Raw genomic sequence first — 18,683 nt, 5'->3', positions numbered from 1 at the left:
AGACAACACCGACTCCTCTCTTACTTTCCTCCTTTCCACGCTCTGATCTGATTCTACACTCCATCCATCTCTCCTTCTCTCTCCACTTCTCCGTCACCGGTATCGAGCGGAGCGTATCGTGACATCAACCTAGTAATGAATGAAGGGTGTCGTGATGAAGGTCAACGTCTCCCTGCAGCGCCGATTGTTAGAGTCATGAGCAACAAAAACTACTCATGACTTCTTCTGTTGCACTAAAAAGGTCACTTTGCTGAAAGAGGGGGAGGAGGAGGAGGAGAATGAGTAGAAGGAGAATGATGAGGAGGAAGAGGAGAAGGATAATGATGAGGAGAAGGAGGAGGAGAAGGAGAGGGGTGAGGAGAAGAAGTAGGAAGAGGAGGAGGAAGAGGAGAAGGACAATAAGAAGGAGGAAGAGGAGGAGGAGGAGTTGAAGGAGCAGAAGGAGAAGTTGGAGGAGGAGGAGAAGGGCGAGGAGAAGGAAAAGGACGAGAAGGAGGAAGAGGAGAAGGACGAGAAGAAGGAGGAAGAGCAGAAGGAGAAGGAGGAGGGCGAGGAGAAGGAGAAGAAGGAGGAGGAGGGGGAGAAGGAGGAGAAGAAGAAGAAAGGAGAAGGAAGAGAAGAAGAAAGGATATGGATAAGGAGGAGGAGAAGTTGAAGGAGGAGAAGAAGAAAGGAGAAGGAGGAGGAGAAGAAGAAAGGAGAAGGAGGAGGAGGAGGAGAAGAAGAAAGGATATGGAGAAGGAGGAGGAGAAGTTGAAGGAGGAGAAGAAAGGAGAAGGAGGAGGAGAAGAAGAAAGGATATGGATAAGGAGGAGGAGAAGTTGAAGGAGGAGAAGAAAGGAGAAGGAGGAGGAGGAGATGAAGAAAGGAGAAAGAGAAGTTGAAGAAGGAGGAGGAGGAGAAGAAGGAGGAAGAGGAGGAGGAGAAGAAGAAGAAAGGATATGGATAAGGAGGAGGAGAAGTTGAAGGAGGAGAAGGAGAAGAAAGGAGAAGGAGGAGGAGGAGAAGGAGGCCACCCGTCTCCTGTGCTGGTTGAGCCTTGGAGCCGTTAGCAGACCTGGATCCACGCTGAGCTGCCATGTGGGTTAAGTGTGCCCAGTAGGGACCCGAACAGGCAGCGTGGGAATCCTCTTTAGTAGGCCATTTTACTGCCTGAGCAGATAAACACAGGTCTGAAGCTCAGAGGCTATCACTTAACGGCGGTTTAGCACCAGGAGGCGCAGGCCGGTGTCGCTCTCTAGAAAGAGAACGTAAGAGTAACTTAGTCGCTCGTTTAGTTGTCAATATTTAATGCTATAGACCCACATACTAAATATTTTAAATCAAGTAGTCAGGGGCTTTAACTGATGATGTAATATCAGTATTGTTTATTTAAAAGCTTATGTTTGCTAGATAAGTATCATCATTATGACATCAGTAAAAAAAAGCCACTTGAATAAGCTCAATAAATTGGTTAAAGTAATTATGTGATGCTTAAAGACGATATTATAGTATCCATGAACGCAGTGCTTTCATCGTGTGTTTGGCTCATTTATTTCATTCATCTGCCAGAAGTTACATTTTCATTTTTCCACGAGCCATTTTCCAAAGTAAATTAGGAATGCAATTAATATGTCTTAATGGGTTTTCTCTGCACACAGACCATGCAGAGAAACATGGTGGAGATAAAACACTACGATAAAAACAAAGGATTGTTCATCACATCCATCCCTGAGCTCCACGTGACTCAGCACTGACTCGTCACATCAACTGGACACAAACACATCGTTCATGGAAATACAGATGGAAAATAAAAATCATTTTCATTATATTCTAATCTCATAATGTCATAATGATGATTTAAAACCAGGTACGATTAATGCACCTATTAGTTTATGTGACATCAACACATTGTTTCAGGCTTACTTTCATACACATGTTAAAACCAGAGCAAATTTTGAAAAAGTAAACAAGATAAAAAACATTTTAACCCCTTAAAAACACGATGTTTGTTGTCGTTTACCAAAATCTAAAAATATACATATGCAGTCCTGATGCGAACACGTGAACGATCCAATACTCAGTCCTCTTTCTCCAGCGTTGTGTGTCCCTTAGCAAACCGAGTGTTGTTTTAAAAAGTAGGAACACACTCGACGGCCTCCACTCACACACACACTCTGCCATGTTGAAGGTCAACGATGAACCGTCGAGCTCAAGGCGTTTAGTTTTGATGATGTCATCGTCGATGAACACGCGGGGTGGACCTGTCGTCGGTGGACGTGGGCTTCAGCTTGACTGTGGCAAACGGGTTGGTGCCCCTTCAAAATAAAAGAGGAAGAGAGGGATGAAGATGTTGGAGGGGAAGAAAAAAAATGCATCTTTGAGTCTCATGGTGAAGATCATAGCAAGAGAAATGAGAACCGCATTCCCCACTGTTCAAGCCTCATCGAGCAAACTGCTCACCTGGAGTGAGAGTGAGAGTGAGAGTGAGTGTGAAATGGCTCCGGCACTAAAATACACTTCAAACTCTCATGGAAGGAAAGCGATCCTGCAATCTGTTTTTCTCTCGTGGGTTCATGATATTTTTGAAGAAGGGAACACGAGTTCCATTTACACGTATCACAACCCGAGAGAGGGAGAGGGAGAGCCTCAGGTACATGAATCTTACCTCGGGAAGAGTTCTGGCTGTGATGCGTGTGGTTTTGATCTCTACAGGAAAAAAGAAGATGAGAAAGGTGTCCAGGTGAGTGAAGGCCGGGCCGAACCGTGACATAACGCACTAATGGAGGCTCAGCGGGCTGCGGCCCTCGACCCCTACGCCCTTCTGCTTTCAGTTGGTCCTCCCACAAGCTCCCACATCAATGATGTGTTGTGCACACAAACACACACACACACACACACAAGTGTTTCCAGTTGACAAAATCATATTTTGACGATGGATTGACAACTGAGCAACAAAAGAAACCATGAGGAGACGTCCGGGGAAATGCATCATCTCAACATGACATATAATCAATTTGCTTTGACCAATGAGCAGATATTTGAGGTCATCCTAAACAAAATATATCTCACCTATTGTCTCTTAACTATACCAACAGTTGTTGGAATACTGATTTTTTCATCATGCGATTCAAACCACTGTGTGCTTGAATCACCCAAGAGAAAACACATTGGAAGTGTCATCACACTGCAGCAACCTAAAGGTTATGTACCGGACCTGTGTAGTCACCAGTACTTCCAATAGGTCTCCAAAACAAGATAACACACACACACACACACACACACACACACATGCAAATGCACACGCACACACACGACCTCCTCGCCCATCCACCATCAGCAGCTGGAGCTTCCTCCCTGCATCCACCAGAAAGATGGCTGTGGAGCCATGGAGAGCAGCAGCTGGCCACAGCGCCCCTGCTGGACAGACTGGCAAACAACATCGAAGATGTACCAACTATGAATTAGAGAGCCGCCCCCCCCCCCCCCCCCACCCCGCAGGTCACCGGGTGTTAATGAAGCACAGATCAATGTGGTACAGCATTCTCTTATACGGTGCCCTTTGTGAATTGAAAAGCTTGAAATTCCCAAATGCTCTATGGGTTCATAAAAAAGACAAATATCAAGCAATGTGGGTTGCCAGTTGGAAAAGATCTTAATCACGTGACTTTTATTCACAGCGTGTACGCACTACCTCGCAGACTTGATGGAGCGAACTCTTTCTGACTGAGCAAGTGAGAAAGCCATCAGCACAGGAGAAAGTTGTTCTTATTATGAATGGCTAATTCAAAACTCATTCATAAAGACATTAGTTACGTCATATAAACAATATAGAAAATGCTTCTCATTAGAAATTAGTCCCCAAAAAGACCACAGAAGAAGACAAAAAAGGCCATTTGTAGAATACGTTTAAAGAAAGGAGGGAAAGAGTGAGACGTTATTAATATCGATGTACCTTGTGTTCTGAGTTAGACTCGGTCCTTTTCTCAGGTTTTGTGATCGCTGGCATCTCATCCTGTTTATATGACGATAAAGGTGGTGCAGGGGGCGGGGCTCCGCTGTGGCTACTGCTTTCTGGTTGGCTGAGCAGGTCGCTCATGCTGCTGCTGCTCCGGAGAGAGGAGCTAGTGAAATCACAAAAGATATATACACTACCGTTCAAAAGTTTGGGGTCACTTAGAAATGTCTTTATTTTTCAAAGAAAAGCACTGTTTTTTCAATAAAGATAACATTAATCATAAATACACACTATACATTGTTAATGTGGTAAATGACTATTCTAGGTGGAAACGTCTGTTTCTAATGAAATATCTCCATAGGTGTATAGAGGCCCATTTCCATCAACTATCACTCCAGTGTTCTAATGGTACATTGTGTTTGCTAATCGCCTTAGAAGACTAATATCTGATTAGAAAACCCTTGTGCAATTATGTTAGCACAGCTGAAAACAGTTATGCTGGTGATATAAGCTAAACAACTGGCCTTCCTTTGAGCTTGAAGTTTGAAGAACAGAATTAATACTTCAAATATTAATCATTATTTCTAACCTTGTCAATGTCTTGACTATATTTTCTATTCAATTTTCAATTCATTTTATGAATAAAAGTGAGTTTTCATGGAAAACACGAAATTGTCTGGGTGACCCCAAACTTTTGAACGGTAGTGTATGTACAATTTAAAATGAGTTGTCTTCTTTGTTGAAGAAGTATAGTGGTTGTTTTATACTCATTCCTTTTAACAAATTGTATTTCATACTCACAGTATATTACATTTGAACACAGACAATGAGTTTAATCATGTTTTTAAATAAATAAAATTTTCTGTGAAATTCATGAGCTCAGTGCATGTGAAGCTTCTAGATGTGCGGCGTGTGTCAAGAGTGACCGAGTAACAATTTAGTTTAACCTTCTTATTCTTTCTGCTGATAGCAATGGGTCACCCACATATCTTAAATAGTTTACACACGATTATTCCAGGCCTGAGCTTCATACTGACCCTCTTTTAAAAGTGTTGGACCCATAAACCAATAAGGACAGCCTGGGGAGCAGCGACATGTGTCCTGTATCATGTTTTAAACATGTTTGGGTTAAAGTCTCTGCATCCATTCTGAATGGATGCAAATATATAATCAATGACTTCTTTGAATTGTGGGAAGTAAGACATACAAATATGAGCCCGAACCCTGTGGGACCAAGACAAGCAGCATCGTTTTATAAAAATACCCCACTTCAAAATGACAACCCAAATAGATGATTTTCAAGTATATTCCAAAGAAAGAGGAACATGGGAGCAGCTGTGATTCAGTTGGTGGATGTGTGTTAATAAGTTAATATGCAATATGCAATGAAACCCAATACTGAAATCATGAATACTTAAAAGATTCTTTGTAATATGCTAGACTGGGGCTATTAAAGTAATATTTCAACAAAAATAATATGCTTAGTCACCTTCTTACAACCTTGTCTTTTGCTAACAAGGCATAGGAGTAAGTAGTCAGTAAGTTACGTCATTTAATTTATCGAAAAACCTCCAATTCGTGTGACATTATTGTTATTTGACATTCGTACCGAGTACATATTGAACTAGAACGGGCACTCGGTAGAGCGCATACCTTCGCCACAGCCACTTTTTTGGTACTTGGCATGAGAGTGTGGGGAGCTTGATGTCATGTGAACATGTTGGCATTGGTTGCATGCCAATTGGATACAAATTGACCGCGCTATGGTAAAAAGAAGATGTTGACCTTTTCATGACCTTGACCTTGACCTTTGACCCGATCGATCCCAAAATCTAATCAAATGGTCCCCGGATAATAACCAATCATCCCACCAAATTTCATGCGATTCGGTTTAATACTTTTTGAGTTATGCGAATAGCACGCAAACACACATACATACAAATATATAAATACACAACCATCAAAACATTACCTTCCGCAGAATGCGAAGGTAATAACTTGTGTTGGATGTTTACCCAGAGCTGGTTGTCTTTGGAGGATCATCCAATGCTTCCACGTAGGTGACTGGAAACCATCCCTCACTGAAGACAAGAGACCCAAAGAAAATGGCGGTTCATGGCAATTACATTTTGTACAGATATTCACGGCCCCCAGAGGATGAACCCTCATTGACTCGAGGTCCAAATACGTTGGTTTATTACCAGATACACTAATACAATCTGCACTTTCTACACTCTCACTTTTAGCGCTATGGCTAAGAAGCAAATGTGGCTCGTGTGCTAAACTCAGACGGTTAACGCAGAAAGCATCATGCTAAATGTTAGCATGTTAGCATTAGCATTTTCGGGACTACAGATGAAAATTAGCCTCTTGGCTAACGCTGGTACATTTGCAGAAATGTTTTTATTAATGTGCACTGTCCCTTAGCAAATAAACCAATATTTAAAACAATTAAAAAATGTGTCGGCCTCTTAGCATATTGAGGTTAGCATTAGCTCAAATAACCGAACAGCGTCCCGGAGCAGCTAGACTTGCGATATTATGTTTTCTTTTGTTTTTCTGTTTTCTTCTTTCTTCTTTAATCGTCAGTCCAGTCGTCTCATCAGTTTCTTACTCTTTACAAATGGTTGCTCCTATCACTTATTCTCACCATTTTGTTTTCCCTAATGAAGGGTACCGAGAGCCAGTGGTTTAGCCACCGTAACACACACACACACACACACACACACACACACACACACACACCGTGAACTGCTGTCGGCTCGTCCGTACAGCCAGCCGTTTCGGGGCTGTTGGACCAGCACAGTGATGATCTCCCCCCTGTTGAAGGGCAGCATGGTGGGCTTGGACCCCCCCGGCTGGTGGGCCACCCGGGCCCTCGTGGTTCTGACTGCCGGAGGCCGAGAAATGCTTCCCTGGGGAGACGGAGCTGGAGAGACGACACATGAAACACTTCATTGAGGGTAGCTTGTTAAAAGACAAGTTAGATAATAAGCGTAAATTGCCAAGAAGGATCTCTGGTGAGATGATTCATTAAAAACTATAAGCGACAATGTTTGATTTCTTTAATTATGTCCCTGGAAAACATTACTCAGAGGGTTAGTATTTAATATGTTTCTCTGTGTAAAATAACTTTAGCTTTGATGGCAAAATGAATCATGAATTATACGGAAGACGGGGGCCTTGTTTTTCTCTCTAACATCAGTTGGGCAAAGAAGCTATATTTAATATTCTGCCGATTATTTATTGTCTGTTTAACATTCTGACTTTATCTATTCTATTATGTATTTCTTTTACCATAGATAGGCGAGCCAAGTAATTAGACAGACTTTATGCACTGGAACTTCCAAATGGGGAGATATGAAAGTGTGTGATGTGCAAAATTATGAAGAGTGAGAGAAAGATAGACGAGAGAGAGAGAGAGAGAGAGAGAGATAAAAGGCTTAAAGAAAAATAAAGCGGGTGGTGGAGGGAAATGAGAACTCTTGGAGGCATTACAGGCAGGAAACAACATAATAGGAAATGTGTGGAACTGAAATCAAAGCAGAATCGTCTGCATCGAGCACTCGAACAGATACACGTTTGACGTGTCGAGTCCTCACCTCTCGACGGGACGTTGCCGAGCGGCTGCTCCTCTCTGCTCCTCGTCACCTCCTCCTCCCTCATCCCCATCTGTGCAACACAAGGTAGTGACGGACATGTGTCAGTAATCTCTTCCTGATGCTCATATATATTGTAAACCTCAGAAAACACTGCAGTCACAAAGAAACAATTACATGTCAACTCATAAAGGATAGCTGCTGCCCCGAAGAGGAGGATGCTCTGTAGGTTACACTGAGGAAGAAGCTCTCCATCTCTCTCTCTCTCTGAGAGGAGGATGCTCTGTAGGTTACACTGAGGAAGAAGCTCTCCGTCTCTCTCTCTCTCTCTCTGAGAGGAGGATGTGGGGTGTTCCCTTCCAACGAGGAACAGACTGAAGCCGGCGGGGTTGACCTCTGGGCCGTCTCTGTGTCTTGAATGGTAAATGCAGCTTTTGTGCTTTCAATTTTGGGAATTATCTGTGTTAATCCCACTGTATTGAGAGGGGGATGTAACTCAAGAACGTATGTGTGTAGTCAGTTGATATGTGAAGTTAAACCCTATCACCGAATAATCTGTAACCCCCGTCTTCTTGTTTCAACTCCTCCTCAGAAACTGATTTCAAATTAAACCAGGCTCCACCACTAGAGGGCGCCATAGTAACATGAATATGATTGCAATAATAAGGCTTTCCCTCCACCACAATCCCTTTTCTTCGTTGCACAAATTCAGAAAAAAATTAAACACTTTTAATTACAAATATATTCTCCCAGTTCTTTCTGCTAAAACAGGATGTTATCTCACACTTGGAGTTTTTTGACAGATGAAAATTTGACCATGCTTGAATAATTCAGTGAAAATGAACTTTCTATGTGAGCTGAACTCACAGAGTTGATGACGTCAGCGGGCCGTCTGGCCTCGGGTCCTCTGGTGGCATCGACCTCCCGGCTCCAGGCCTCAGCTGTCTGCTGGAGGGATCCCCCTGTCTGACACACACACACACACACACAGACATTTAGGACAAGAGGCATACACACTACATACATATGATTCATCTTTTAATTTAGACTTACATTCTATATTTTATTACCTTCGCATTGAAAATGCAGAAGGTTATGTTTTGATCTCCGTGTATTTATTTATTTATTTGTATGCGTGTTATTCGCATAACAAAAAAAGTTTTAAACCGAATCGCATGACATTTGGTGGGATGATTGGTTATTATCCGGGGACCATTTGATTAGATTTTGGGATCGATCGGGTCAAAGGTCAAGGTCATGAAAAGGTCAACATATTCTTGAATCGAATGAAATTTGGTGGGATGATTGGTTATTATCCGGGAACCATTTGATTAGATTTTGGGATCAATCGGGTCAAAAGTCAAGGTCAAGGATAGGTCAAAACCATTTGTTTACCATAGCACGGTCAATTTCTATCCAATTGGCATGAAACTAATGCAAAAATGTTCATAATTCAATGCCCAATATTGTGATATGCGAAGGTATGCGCTCTACCGAGTGCCCGTTCTAGTTTCATCTGTTTTTGACAGAACTCCTACCTATTCATTTTGTTGACTAATTTAGATTTTAGTTTCCCAAAATAAAACAAATGTTGTTTCATAATTTATACTTATCATTTAGATATTTACATAGTTGCTAGTAATTTCTGTCTTTTAATGCTTTAATCATATAAACTTGACTTTTTATGTTAAAATGTTGTCTTTTTATCTTGTATTTCAGACTTTTTAAATATATATTTAAAAATATTTAACTCAAGCCAGCTGTATTTACATTGCTAAATAACTATGCTCAGTAGCTATTTTGGTTGGAGGGCTACCAGTTAGCCAACGAGCGGGAAACACACAGTTCAGGACCGCCGGCGGTCCCAGCGGCTTCGTGAGAGCTTTATTGCAATAGCGGAGCACTACAGGTGTCCGCCTCCGTCTCATGTTTAATTGAGTCAGTGGAGCGGTGCCATAAAAATGGAGCAGTGAGTCCAGAGTTCAAGCAAACAACCTGATGTTCTAATAATATCTTCATCCGTTCGGCCTTTGCTAAACACACGGTTACACAGACCCGTCCGCGTGGCAGTGACCACACTCAGCGGGTTCCTGCTGATTGGGCGTTGACCTTTGTTATGAAGGAGAGGGATGTCCCCACGGAGACAGATAAAACCTCATAATCATTACACATTATTGACACCTGTCCCCCCAGGGCCTATCCCGTCATTGCTCCTCGGAGAACTGTCGCAATGAGCTGTCAGACGAACCCGACCCACTTGGCACCCGCAGTCGTTTAGCCAACACAGACCATAAACTATTGTATCGACGAACGCTATTGTGAAGAGCGTCGAATACCTTCTTCATGATGCGGGCGATGGACCGCATCAGGCCGCAGTGTTTCTCCGACAGGAAGCGGTATCGCCTCTCCTCCTCCTTCAGAGCCTCGCTGTGGCTCTCCCTGAGGAACTGCATATACTCGCTGCAATCCTGCGGATACACATGATTGACAGGTCATGTATAGATACACACTTTACAAGCACACACTCGTGTCCAGCGGCGCTGCATTGGTGCTGCAGGGTGCAGACAGAGAGAGAGAGAGAGAGAGACCTGCTTGTGTCCTTTCCTCAGCTGTCTCTCCAGAGCGGCGGCCTGCTCGTGGACTTCCGTCTCGTAGTGCGTCCTGCTGCCCTGAAACGGAGACGGCTCACATCACGTCCAGCTCATGATCGGCAATCCAGTGAGGAAATTTAAATGACAAGATTTTTCTCATTTATTCTAGTTTTTCCCGGTTCATTCATTGAACGTTACTTCCTGGATTTGACGATGAGTGCCATGATCCGGAGTTTCTGTGTCTTGTTTCCTGTCTTATTTTGAAATCCCTGTCTCTCGTCTTCTCTGTTTCCCTGCATTTCCTGTCCCTGTGACTGTCTGCCCTGGTCCTGATTGGTTCCACCTGTGTGATTGCTAGCCCCGCCCTCATTGTGTCCACCTGTGTCTCGTTCCCCATTGTCCAATCACCTGCAGCTCCCTGTGTATTTAAACCCTGTTTGTCTCATTCCTCAGTGTGGATTCGTATGGTTACCTTCGCATTGAAAATGCCGGAAGGTTATGTTTTGATCGCCATTTATTTATTTATTTATTTATTTGTATGCGTGTTATTCACAAAACTCAAAAACTATTGAACCGAATCGCATGCAATTTGGTGGGATGATTGTTTATTATCCGGGGACCAGTTGATTAGATTTTGGGATCGATCGGGTCAAAGGTCAAGGTCAAAGGTCATGAACAGGTCAAAATCGTTCGCAGAACTCAAAAAGTATTGAACCGAATCGCATGAAATTTGGTGGGATGATTGTTTATTATCCGGGGACCAGTTGATTAGATTTTGGGATCGATCGGGTCAAAGGTCAAGGTCAAAGGTCATGAACAGGTCAAATCTTCTTGAATCACATGGAATTTGGTGGGATGATTGGTTATTATCCGGGGACCATTTGATTAGATTTTGGGATCAATCGGGTTAAAGGTCAAGGTCAAGGTCATGGAAAGGTCAACATCTTTTTTTACCATAGCACGATACATTTTTGTCCAATTGGCATGCAACTAATGCCAAAATGTTCATAATTCAATGCCCAATCTTGTGATATGCGAAGGTATGCGCTCTACCGAGTGCCCGTTCTAGTTTAGTTTGTGTTTGTTGGACTGATTCCATGTGTAAACCTTTAAGTAAAGAATTAAATCTTTCTTTAGAAGCGTTGTCAGTATTTGGGTCCTCTCTCGCTCTCTGGCTACGACATCCTGACAGATGAGATAACGTCCCTCCGTCCGTGAGAATCCCTTTCTGACCACGTCGGGCCCTTTGCTTTGGCCCCCGCTCACCGATATGTAACCTTTGTCCAGTCTGATGTTGGAGTCCATCTCCTGAAGGACCTCCGTCCTGAAGGAGTGGACCTGGAGAGGGACACAAATCACATTGAACACGAGAGGAAATGGATCCCCTCGGAGGGCCCGGTGACGGTGTGTCGGTGTAACTCACCGCGCCGTCGAGCTCCACCATGAGCCTCCGCTGGCTCTCAGAGATCTGAATCAGGACATCTCCTTCAACACAATCGCATCAGACTACACGTCACATTATTATCATGAATACAGCACAATACGATGACATCGTGCTGAGGAAGTCCCTCCCCCTTTGTTCAGTAACCTCTTGAACTTTAAATTACATGCCCAAAAATGTATGAAGTGTATCTCTGCAACTCTAAGGTCTATTGTGGACCCTCGTGAAGGGATTGCTGTGTGAATTCCACAGAGCGTGCAGCCTGGGCGTACATGTGACTGGGTACACGTGAATGAAGCTGGAGGAAATCATCAATGAAAGATTTCATTTCCACGAGATGAAACAGTGTTGGGGCGAATGTCACGGCAGTTTCAGCGCCAACGTCGAGCGATTCGTATCCCTCTGATGAGCTGGATGAACAATCGTTTCCCTTTCATCTCGAGCCTCGATTGAAACTTAGATATGCAGCTCGGGGCAAAGCGCCAACGCCTTTGTGAAGCAGTTGGAATATCAGATGTTATCGTGACATAACGTTGCATTCTGCAGAGCGCTACTTATTCAGTTTGACTTGTCACTGTGCCTGCAATGCATGCTGGGAGTCATTTTCTCACAGAGGAAACAGTCCAGTGAGAGAAGACGGTGTCTTTTAGCCACTAAACCGAACACGGCGCCCCTTCAGAGTCCACAGCCCGCTGCCTGTCCTCCTCCATTATTAATGTTCCCAGCTGGCATCGGATCCCTGCTCTGCCAACACTTCTAAACTCCTCGAAACCGTCTTAAACATGCATGTGTTTGAACCCGACGGTGACGTGCAGTAAGTAGAAATTCAATTAGTTAGTTCTGCCACACTCTCGGCTTCACCTGAGCCCAATGCAGGCCTCAGGTCCGTGGCATGTGTCCAAGACTTTTAAAAGCACTGTAAAACACACACGCACATACACACGCACATACACACACTCTCGCTGCACATGCACACACACACACACACACACACACACACACACACACTTGGCTTAACCTGAGCCCAATGCAGGCCTCAGGTCCGGTTTAAGTGTCTAAGACTTTTAGAAACACTGTAAAACACACACACACACACACACATACACACACACACACACACTCGCTGCCCATGCACACACACTCGCTGCACATGCACACACACACACACACACACACACTTGGCTTAACCTGAGCCCAATGCAGGCCTCATGTCTGGTTCAAGTGTCTAAGACTTTTAGAAACACTGTAAAACACACACACACACATACACACACACACTCGCTGCCCATGCACACACACACACACACACACACACACACTTGGCTTAACCTGAGCCCAATGCAGGCCTCATGTCTGGTTCAAGTGTCTAAGACTTTTAAAAGCACTGTAAAACACACATACACACACACACATACACACACTCTTGCTGCACATGCACACACATACACACACACACACACACACACTTGACTTTACCTGAGCCCAATGCAGGCCTCATGTCTGGTTCAAGTGTCTAAGACTTTTAAAAGCACTGTAAAACACACATACACACACACACACATACACACACTCTTGCTGCACAAGCACACACATACACACACACACACACACACACACTTGGCTTAACCTGAGATCAATACAGGCATCAGGTCAGGTTCAAGTGTCTAAGACTTTTAAAAGCACTGTAAAACACACACACATACACACACGCACACACGCACACACACACTCTCACTGCACACGCACTATGTGATAAAGCTCCGCCAGAAGGTAAACTTTGCTCTTCATGACGCTGAAGACTACGCTTGAGGTTTAATGACCATGAACACATCAAAGACACACGGCTCACATCCTGGAGACACGGCAATGACGTCTTCTAACGATGAGATCCACTTTATTCATCCCCAGGGGGAAACTTCTTTGTTGTTGTTGTTGTTGTTGTTGTTTGTTTATACCTACCCATGGAGCGTGATGATATGGTGTGGAAGGTATTCTCTCCAATCTTTGACAGTGCACTGAAGTAGGCCTCGCTCGTTACAGCCAGAGCTGAAACAACACAAGCACAGACGGCATGTACATTGATCATTGATGTGGCATTCACAAGTGCAGGGAAATAGGGCCGTTAAAAGAAGAGGACATTGTCCAATAAAATGGATATGCTGTATGTTCAGCAAAGAAAAGTAAGCATACATTCCCAGAGAAATCCCATTTCTCTTAACGAGCAATAACCATGAAGTCCTTCTTCGCTCTCATTGGCCAACGGCTCGTGATGCTGCTTTGTTTCCACTGCAGTAAACCCCATCGCAGGTTTAACTCTGGTGGGATTCATCATCATTGTACGGAATTTATTTTTATTTTATTCAGTCAATCAAATCAAATACAATACAATATTATTCTATATAATATACAAAACAGAAAGACTGAAAAGGTATAGGTAGAAGCAAACAATGCTTATATATTCCTATCCTAAATTAATATCAAATAAATCAGAAAATTAATATAGAATAAAGAAAAAATAACAAAGAAAACAAAAAACTATATATATATATATATATACATACATACATACATACACATACACACAAACATACTTCTCAAGAATTGTTCTATAAATAGTTCCCTTGAAAACCAAAAGGAGTTCACCATTCTTACATCCATTTCAACATTATTCCAAAGTCATCATATTGATTTAAAGGTTGATTTAAAACAACAGTTTATTCAGTCGGCCTGAAACGTGACTGCTGTGGAGGGAAGTGGGAGTAGGATGGGGTCGAATCCCAGACTGACCCCAATTAAATCTCCGGCCCGGTGTAGAGCACGTAATTAGCTGCAGAGTCGCTCTGCTCTTTTGTTTTACGCAGGTGAGAACAACTTGTTTTTTGGAGCCAACCAATCAGACGCCACATCCCCAGAGGGGGTGTGACACATTGATTTCAATAGGGAGAGAGATGATGCTTCACTAGGAATGGATACAAGGAGAGTCTGAGCTGCCTGTTGGAGGAATAGATGATTTAAAAAATGTATGAGGGGAATCATCAGCATCTATACGTTACAGTTGTTTTTTGCTCTTTGAGCTCATAAACATGTCATGATGTTATTGCTCTCCTGTGTGCAGGCGAGGAGCAGAAGACATACTAATCTGTTTTGAGTCTGCAGGCTCTTGTAGTTACTTATGAATCAGTTGCTCTTATGCATATATTAAACAAAAACACCGCTATGGGAATACAACGTGGGGAAAAACTGCTTCTGTTGCTGAATTTCACTGAACGTCAGCCTTTCACATTCATTGCAACGCACGGTGATGAGAGGTGATAATGATGTGGATAATTAAAATGAAATATAGATGAAATTAATGTCCCTTCGGATTCATATTGAAAGTTTCTTCTGGACCTCTTTCGAATCAGGTCTGGTGAGATCTCGACGCGCCCATATTCCATGGAAGGCCAGTCAAGTTTGTTTAGTTTATTGCGCTCCTAAAAGTAGCTGTGCCAACGTCACACACACATTACCAGAAAGTGAGAGAGTCTCTTTAGCAGTGTGTGTGTGTGTGTCTTTAAAAAAATTAAAAATCTTACTCTGGAAAGCGTGAACGTAGCTGTGACCCAGTGAGACCAGTTCCTGTAGGCTCGGGTTGAACTCATCCATCAAGGTCTGGTTGGAAAACACACACACACACACACACACACAGATTCTGTTGAGTCGTCAAAAGCCACAGAAACTTTAAGACCCGCCTAGAGGAGAATCAATCAAATCCACCTTTAATTTAATCTGTATTTATGAGGTCAGGCTCCCAACACAGACGTCCTCAGACTCAAGCGGGAGGAATACTCCTCTCAAAATGTCTTTTTACATTCACATCGTGTTCGCTATTATTCACATAATAGAGAGAAACAAGGTTTAACATGAGCTTCACTCGCCAGGAACCAGGACATGTTTCTATGTTTTCCAGAAACTCTTCAACCTTCCAGAAGCTCGTGAAAAGCAACAAGACAAAGTGACTCGGGTACGTTTGTCATCTAGCGTCGAACACAAAGCTTCTCTTACCGAGTAAATGCTCAAGGTGGAGCGATGCAGCTGATCACTAGTCATCCCCGACATGTTGGTATCCGTCTGTGAAACCTTGAGAGGCTCGGCGGCTCTTAAACCATCCAGCGAATGTCCCAACGCCTCTCAGGGGAAAGAGTCAATGGTGTTGAACTGGAGGTGGAGGAGGAGGTGGGTTAATGTGCTGGAAGCTGACACCACCGTGGCCAGAGAAAGACACGAGTAAATAATTAATCATGGCTCGACCATAAAACACACTGACGTGCTGTAAATCCTGACTGGTGTGTGTGTGTGTGTGTGTGTGTGTGTGCTTGCCACATTATGTTTTATTCAAGACTGTATCAGAGATCTGTTTTCATGAAGTCATTGCATGTGTACTCTTAGAAGTGAGTCATGAATATCTATTCTTGGATCCATTTTTCGGTATTTTGCACATTTATAAAACATTTTAGAAGCTTTGTAACCTTGTTGTTATTATAATATTTATTATATTTTTAATGGGAAGTGACTCACAGCTCTGATTAGCAGTTTGATCTGCCTGACTCTGTTTAGAAGTTTCACATGAGGCTCCTTTTAGTGAAGCACTTCCTCTTCTCTCTCATGCCCCGTGCGTCTGAATCACTCATTTACCGAGTCATCTAATCCGTGTTAAGTATTTAGATGGATGACTACGGTCAATGTGTGATTTCGGATTTATTATTACAAATATTTAAATCATTATTTATTCATTAAATTCTTCATTGCGTGGCGTTCATGTCTTCTCATTGTTTTTATTCGTGCTGCTCAAACATGATGTTTATGTCGGGGACTATTTTCTGGTGCGGATTAACACACATTCGGTGCACTGGTCTGTGGGACTGACTACAAAATAAACTACAGTCACACATTTAGTGTAACTCTGTGACTCACTATTAGTGTGACAGTAGAGAACTTTGGACTCGTGGAGCTGAGGAAAGCAAAAGTGAAAAAAAATGTGTCTTTAAAGCATATGGCGTGACGGAGAGCTAAACCAGACTGCAATAATCTATATTATATATAATCCATCTATTCAGGAGCACCTCTTCACATTTCTAAAACAATTACAAGATTGCTGCAAATGTGGGATTCGGGGCTACATATATGAAAGTGACTTATATGAAAATGTCAATTTGTTTTTTAAAATCTTTTAATTTTTTAATTTTTTATTATAAGAAAAAAGACAATACATAGACATAACACCTAGAGGACGACGAAACAGTGGACACAACTTCATAAAGTCAGAGTATTGAGAAAAATAAAAAATAAAAATAAAAAAAATGCATGTGTACAGGTGTGTGTGTATGTGCGTGTGTGAGCTTTTTAAAATTATTTTTTTTAAATATTTTTTTTTAAAGAAACAAAATACATTGATGATGGCAGATTTATACGTAAAATGTCAATTTGTAATGAAGCATATTTTGAAATCCATGATCCCAAACCTTTAATACAGTAATGCCACTCATATTTCTCCTTTTTGATTGGTTAACGCAGAATTCAGTGGTCATATGGGATCAAAATCCTATCATCCTTATACTGTAATCACTTCGCATGTCAACATCCCTCTGCAAGGGAAAAAAGAATAGTGGTGCCCCCACACTTCTCGTCTAACAATTAATATAATATGTTCATTGAATGCATCTTGATGATTGGTCATAATGATACAGAGGCCTCAGTATAAGGACCCTGAACCGTAATAAATAAATAACTGTGATTTAAACCCCAGATAAGAGGAGAGAAACTCATGTATTTCTGTCCTTACTTTAACCATCATGTTTTGGCATTCGGACCCATACCTCCTGTTGCCGGGCGGAAACACACACGACCGGGAAGCTGCACTCGCCCCCCCAAAGCTCTGACGGACTCATTGTATCGTCAAACGGCAGATTTGTTCTGTCTGTGACCGTCAGAGTCAGTGAACGCCCCATGAACTCCTCAAGGAGACGTGCAGCTGTCACATGGACGGTGACGCATATTCCTTCTGTGAAGGCCGGGCCGTGATGTGGTAAGAGTGGAGATCGTATGTCGGATACATGTGTCTGAGAGAATCCACACAGGAGGTGAAGAACTGGGAAACCTTTGGTTCGTGGGTTAGTTATTCATCGTATAACAGATAACTGAAGGCCTGAGAGAGAGCGAGGGAGCGAGGGAGAGAGAGACTTGTACACTAGATGGCACAATAAACTCACTGACTACATGACTTGAATTTTAAACAGCTTCATATCCCCCAGATGTAATCTTCCTTCTTCCCTCTTCTTTTCTCCTCAAAGTAATATCAACTTGTGTTCAATATTTCAAGTTGTGGCACACAAACCCATCTGCATGCTAACGCTGTCTCCACAAGAAGATGGCATTGATGGATTTAGTGCGACATACTGCAGTATTGGTTATAATATATATCAGATCATCAGTCTTTGGGGAGGTTTCCAGAAATACAAAAAAATACTAAATTAAAAGTCAAAAGTATTGAATTTCTAATTGAAATCTACAAGATTTTCTCTTCAAATTGTAGTGGATTATGAGGAAGTTCCCCAAATGATTCTTCAGCCCAGTGCTGAAGTAAATGTACTTTGTTACCTTCCACCCCTGCAGACGATTAGCGCCTCTCTGATGTGTGTGTGATGTCCATTCTGCTGACGCGGCGGATCTTTAAACAGCACAACACATTACAGCTGGAACAATTAAGCAGCGGATGGATGAAATGCATACAAAAAGAAGGAAAAACAACATCGACGTACAAAACAATCACACTGAAAAGCTTGAAATATGTCTTAAATAATTCGTTTTTCACTACCACGATTGATTGTGGTTAAATCTCCTGCTTACGAAAGCATCACCGGACCAAAAGTCCCACAATATTGTTTTCCGACTTCGGAGTAACTGATCACAGCTCATGGAAAACATCCTGTGGAGAAAGGGCATCAACACAATGAAAGATTCCCAACAAGGAAACGCTTTAAAAGCTGTGATGTCAGCATCACGCAGGTCATGGGCGTGTTATGATAAAACAAGCTCAGACTTACTGGCCAGAGTATAGACAAATACATTTTATAGAC

The 18,683-nt window shown here is 42.5% G+C and overlaps 1 protein-coding gene across 2 annotated transcripts; it reads right to left on the bottom strand.

The window, feature by feature from the left end:
* Nucleotides 1-1,509: 1,509 nt before the first annotated feature.
* Nucleotides 1,510-15,685, bottom strand: baiap2l2a (BAR/IMD domain containing adaptor protein 2 like 2a). Of its 2 annotated transcripts, none has more exons than XM_056406793.1 (14): nucleotides 15,613-15,685; nucleotides 15,144-15,219; nucleotides 13,528-13,614; nucleotides 11,551-11,612; nucleotides 11,394-11,465; nucleotides 10,125-10,205; nucleotides 9,873-10,004; nucleotides 8,404-8,502; nucleotides 7,540-7,609; nucleotides 6,683-6,866; nucleotides 5,953-6,018; nucleotides 3,935-4,103; nucleotides 2,648-2,688; nucleotides 1,510-2,297 (listed from the first exon to the last, which is right to left on the bottom strand). In XM_056406793.1, the coding sequence occupies exons 1-14, from the start codon at nucleotides 15,664-15,666 to the stop codon at nucleotides 2,216-2,218; spliced, it is 1,275 nt and encodes a 424-aa protein (XP_056262768.1). In that variant the 5' UTR covers nucleotides 15,667-15,685; the 3' UTR covers nucleotides 1,510-2,215. The 2 variants fall into 2 exon arrangements, with proteins under 2 accessions (XP_056262768.1, XP_056262769.1); XM_056406794.1 differs by having other exon boundaries at nucleotides 3,935-4,082.
* Between the last annotated feature and the right edge of the window lie 2,998 nt (nucleotides 15,686-18,683).

The sequence above is a fragment of the Pseudoliparis swirei genome, chromosome 23 (assembly GCF_029220125.1).
Source record: "Pseudoliparis swirei isolate HS2019 ecotype Mariana Trench chromosome 23, NWPU_hadal_v1, whole genome shotgun sequence".
Lineage (NCBI taxonomy): Eukaryota > Metazoa > Chordata > Actinopteri > Perciformes > Liparidae > Pseudoliparis > Pseudoliparis swirei.
Note: the sequence above shows the minus strand (reverse complement) of the source record. Positions and strands in the feature narration are given on the sequence as shown.

Coding starts and splice junctions, on each gene's coding strand:
- baiap2l2a (XM_056406793.1), bottom strand. CDS start 15,666: ATGTCGGGGATGACTAGTGATCAGCTGCATCGCTCCACCTTGAGCATT. Junction 6,019..6,682: donor CGAGCCGACAGCAGTTCACG/GTGTGTGTGTGT, acceptor TCTTGTCTTCAG/TGAGGGATGGTTTCCAGTCA. Junction 4,104..5,952: donor CCAAAGACAACCAGCTCTGG/GTAAACATCCAA, acceptor TGATTTCACTAG/CTCCTCTCTCCGGAGCAGCA.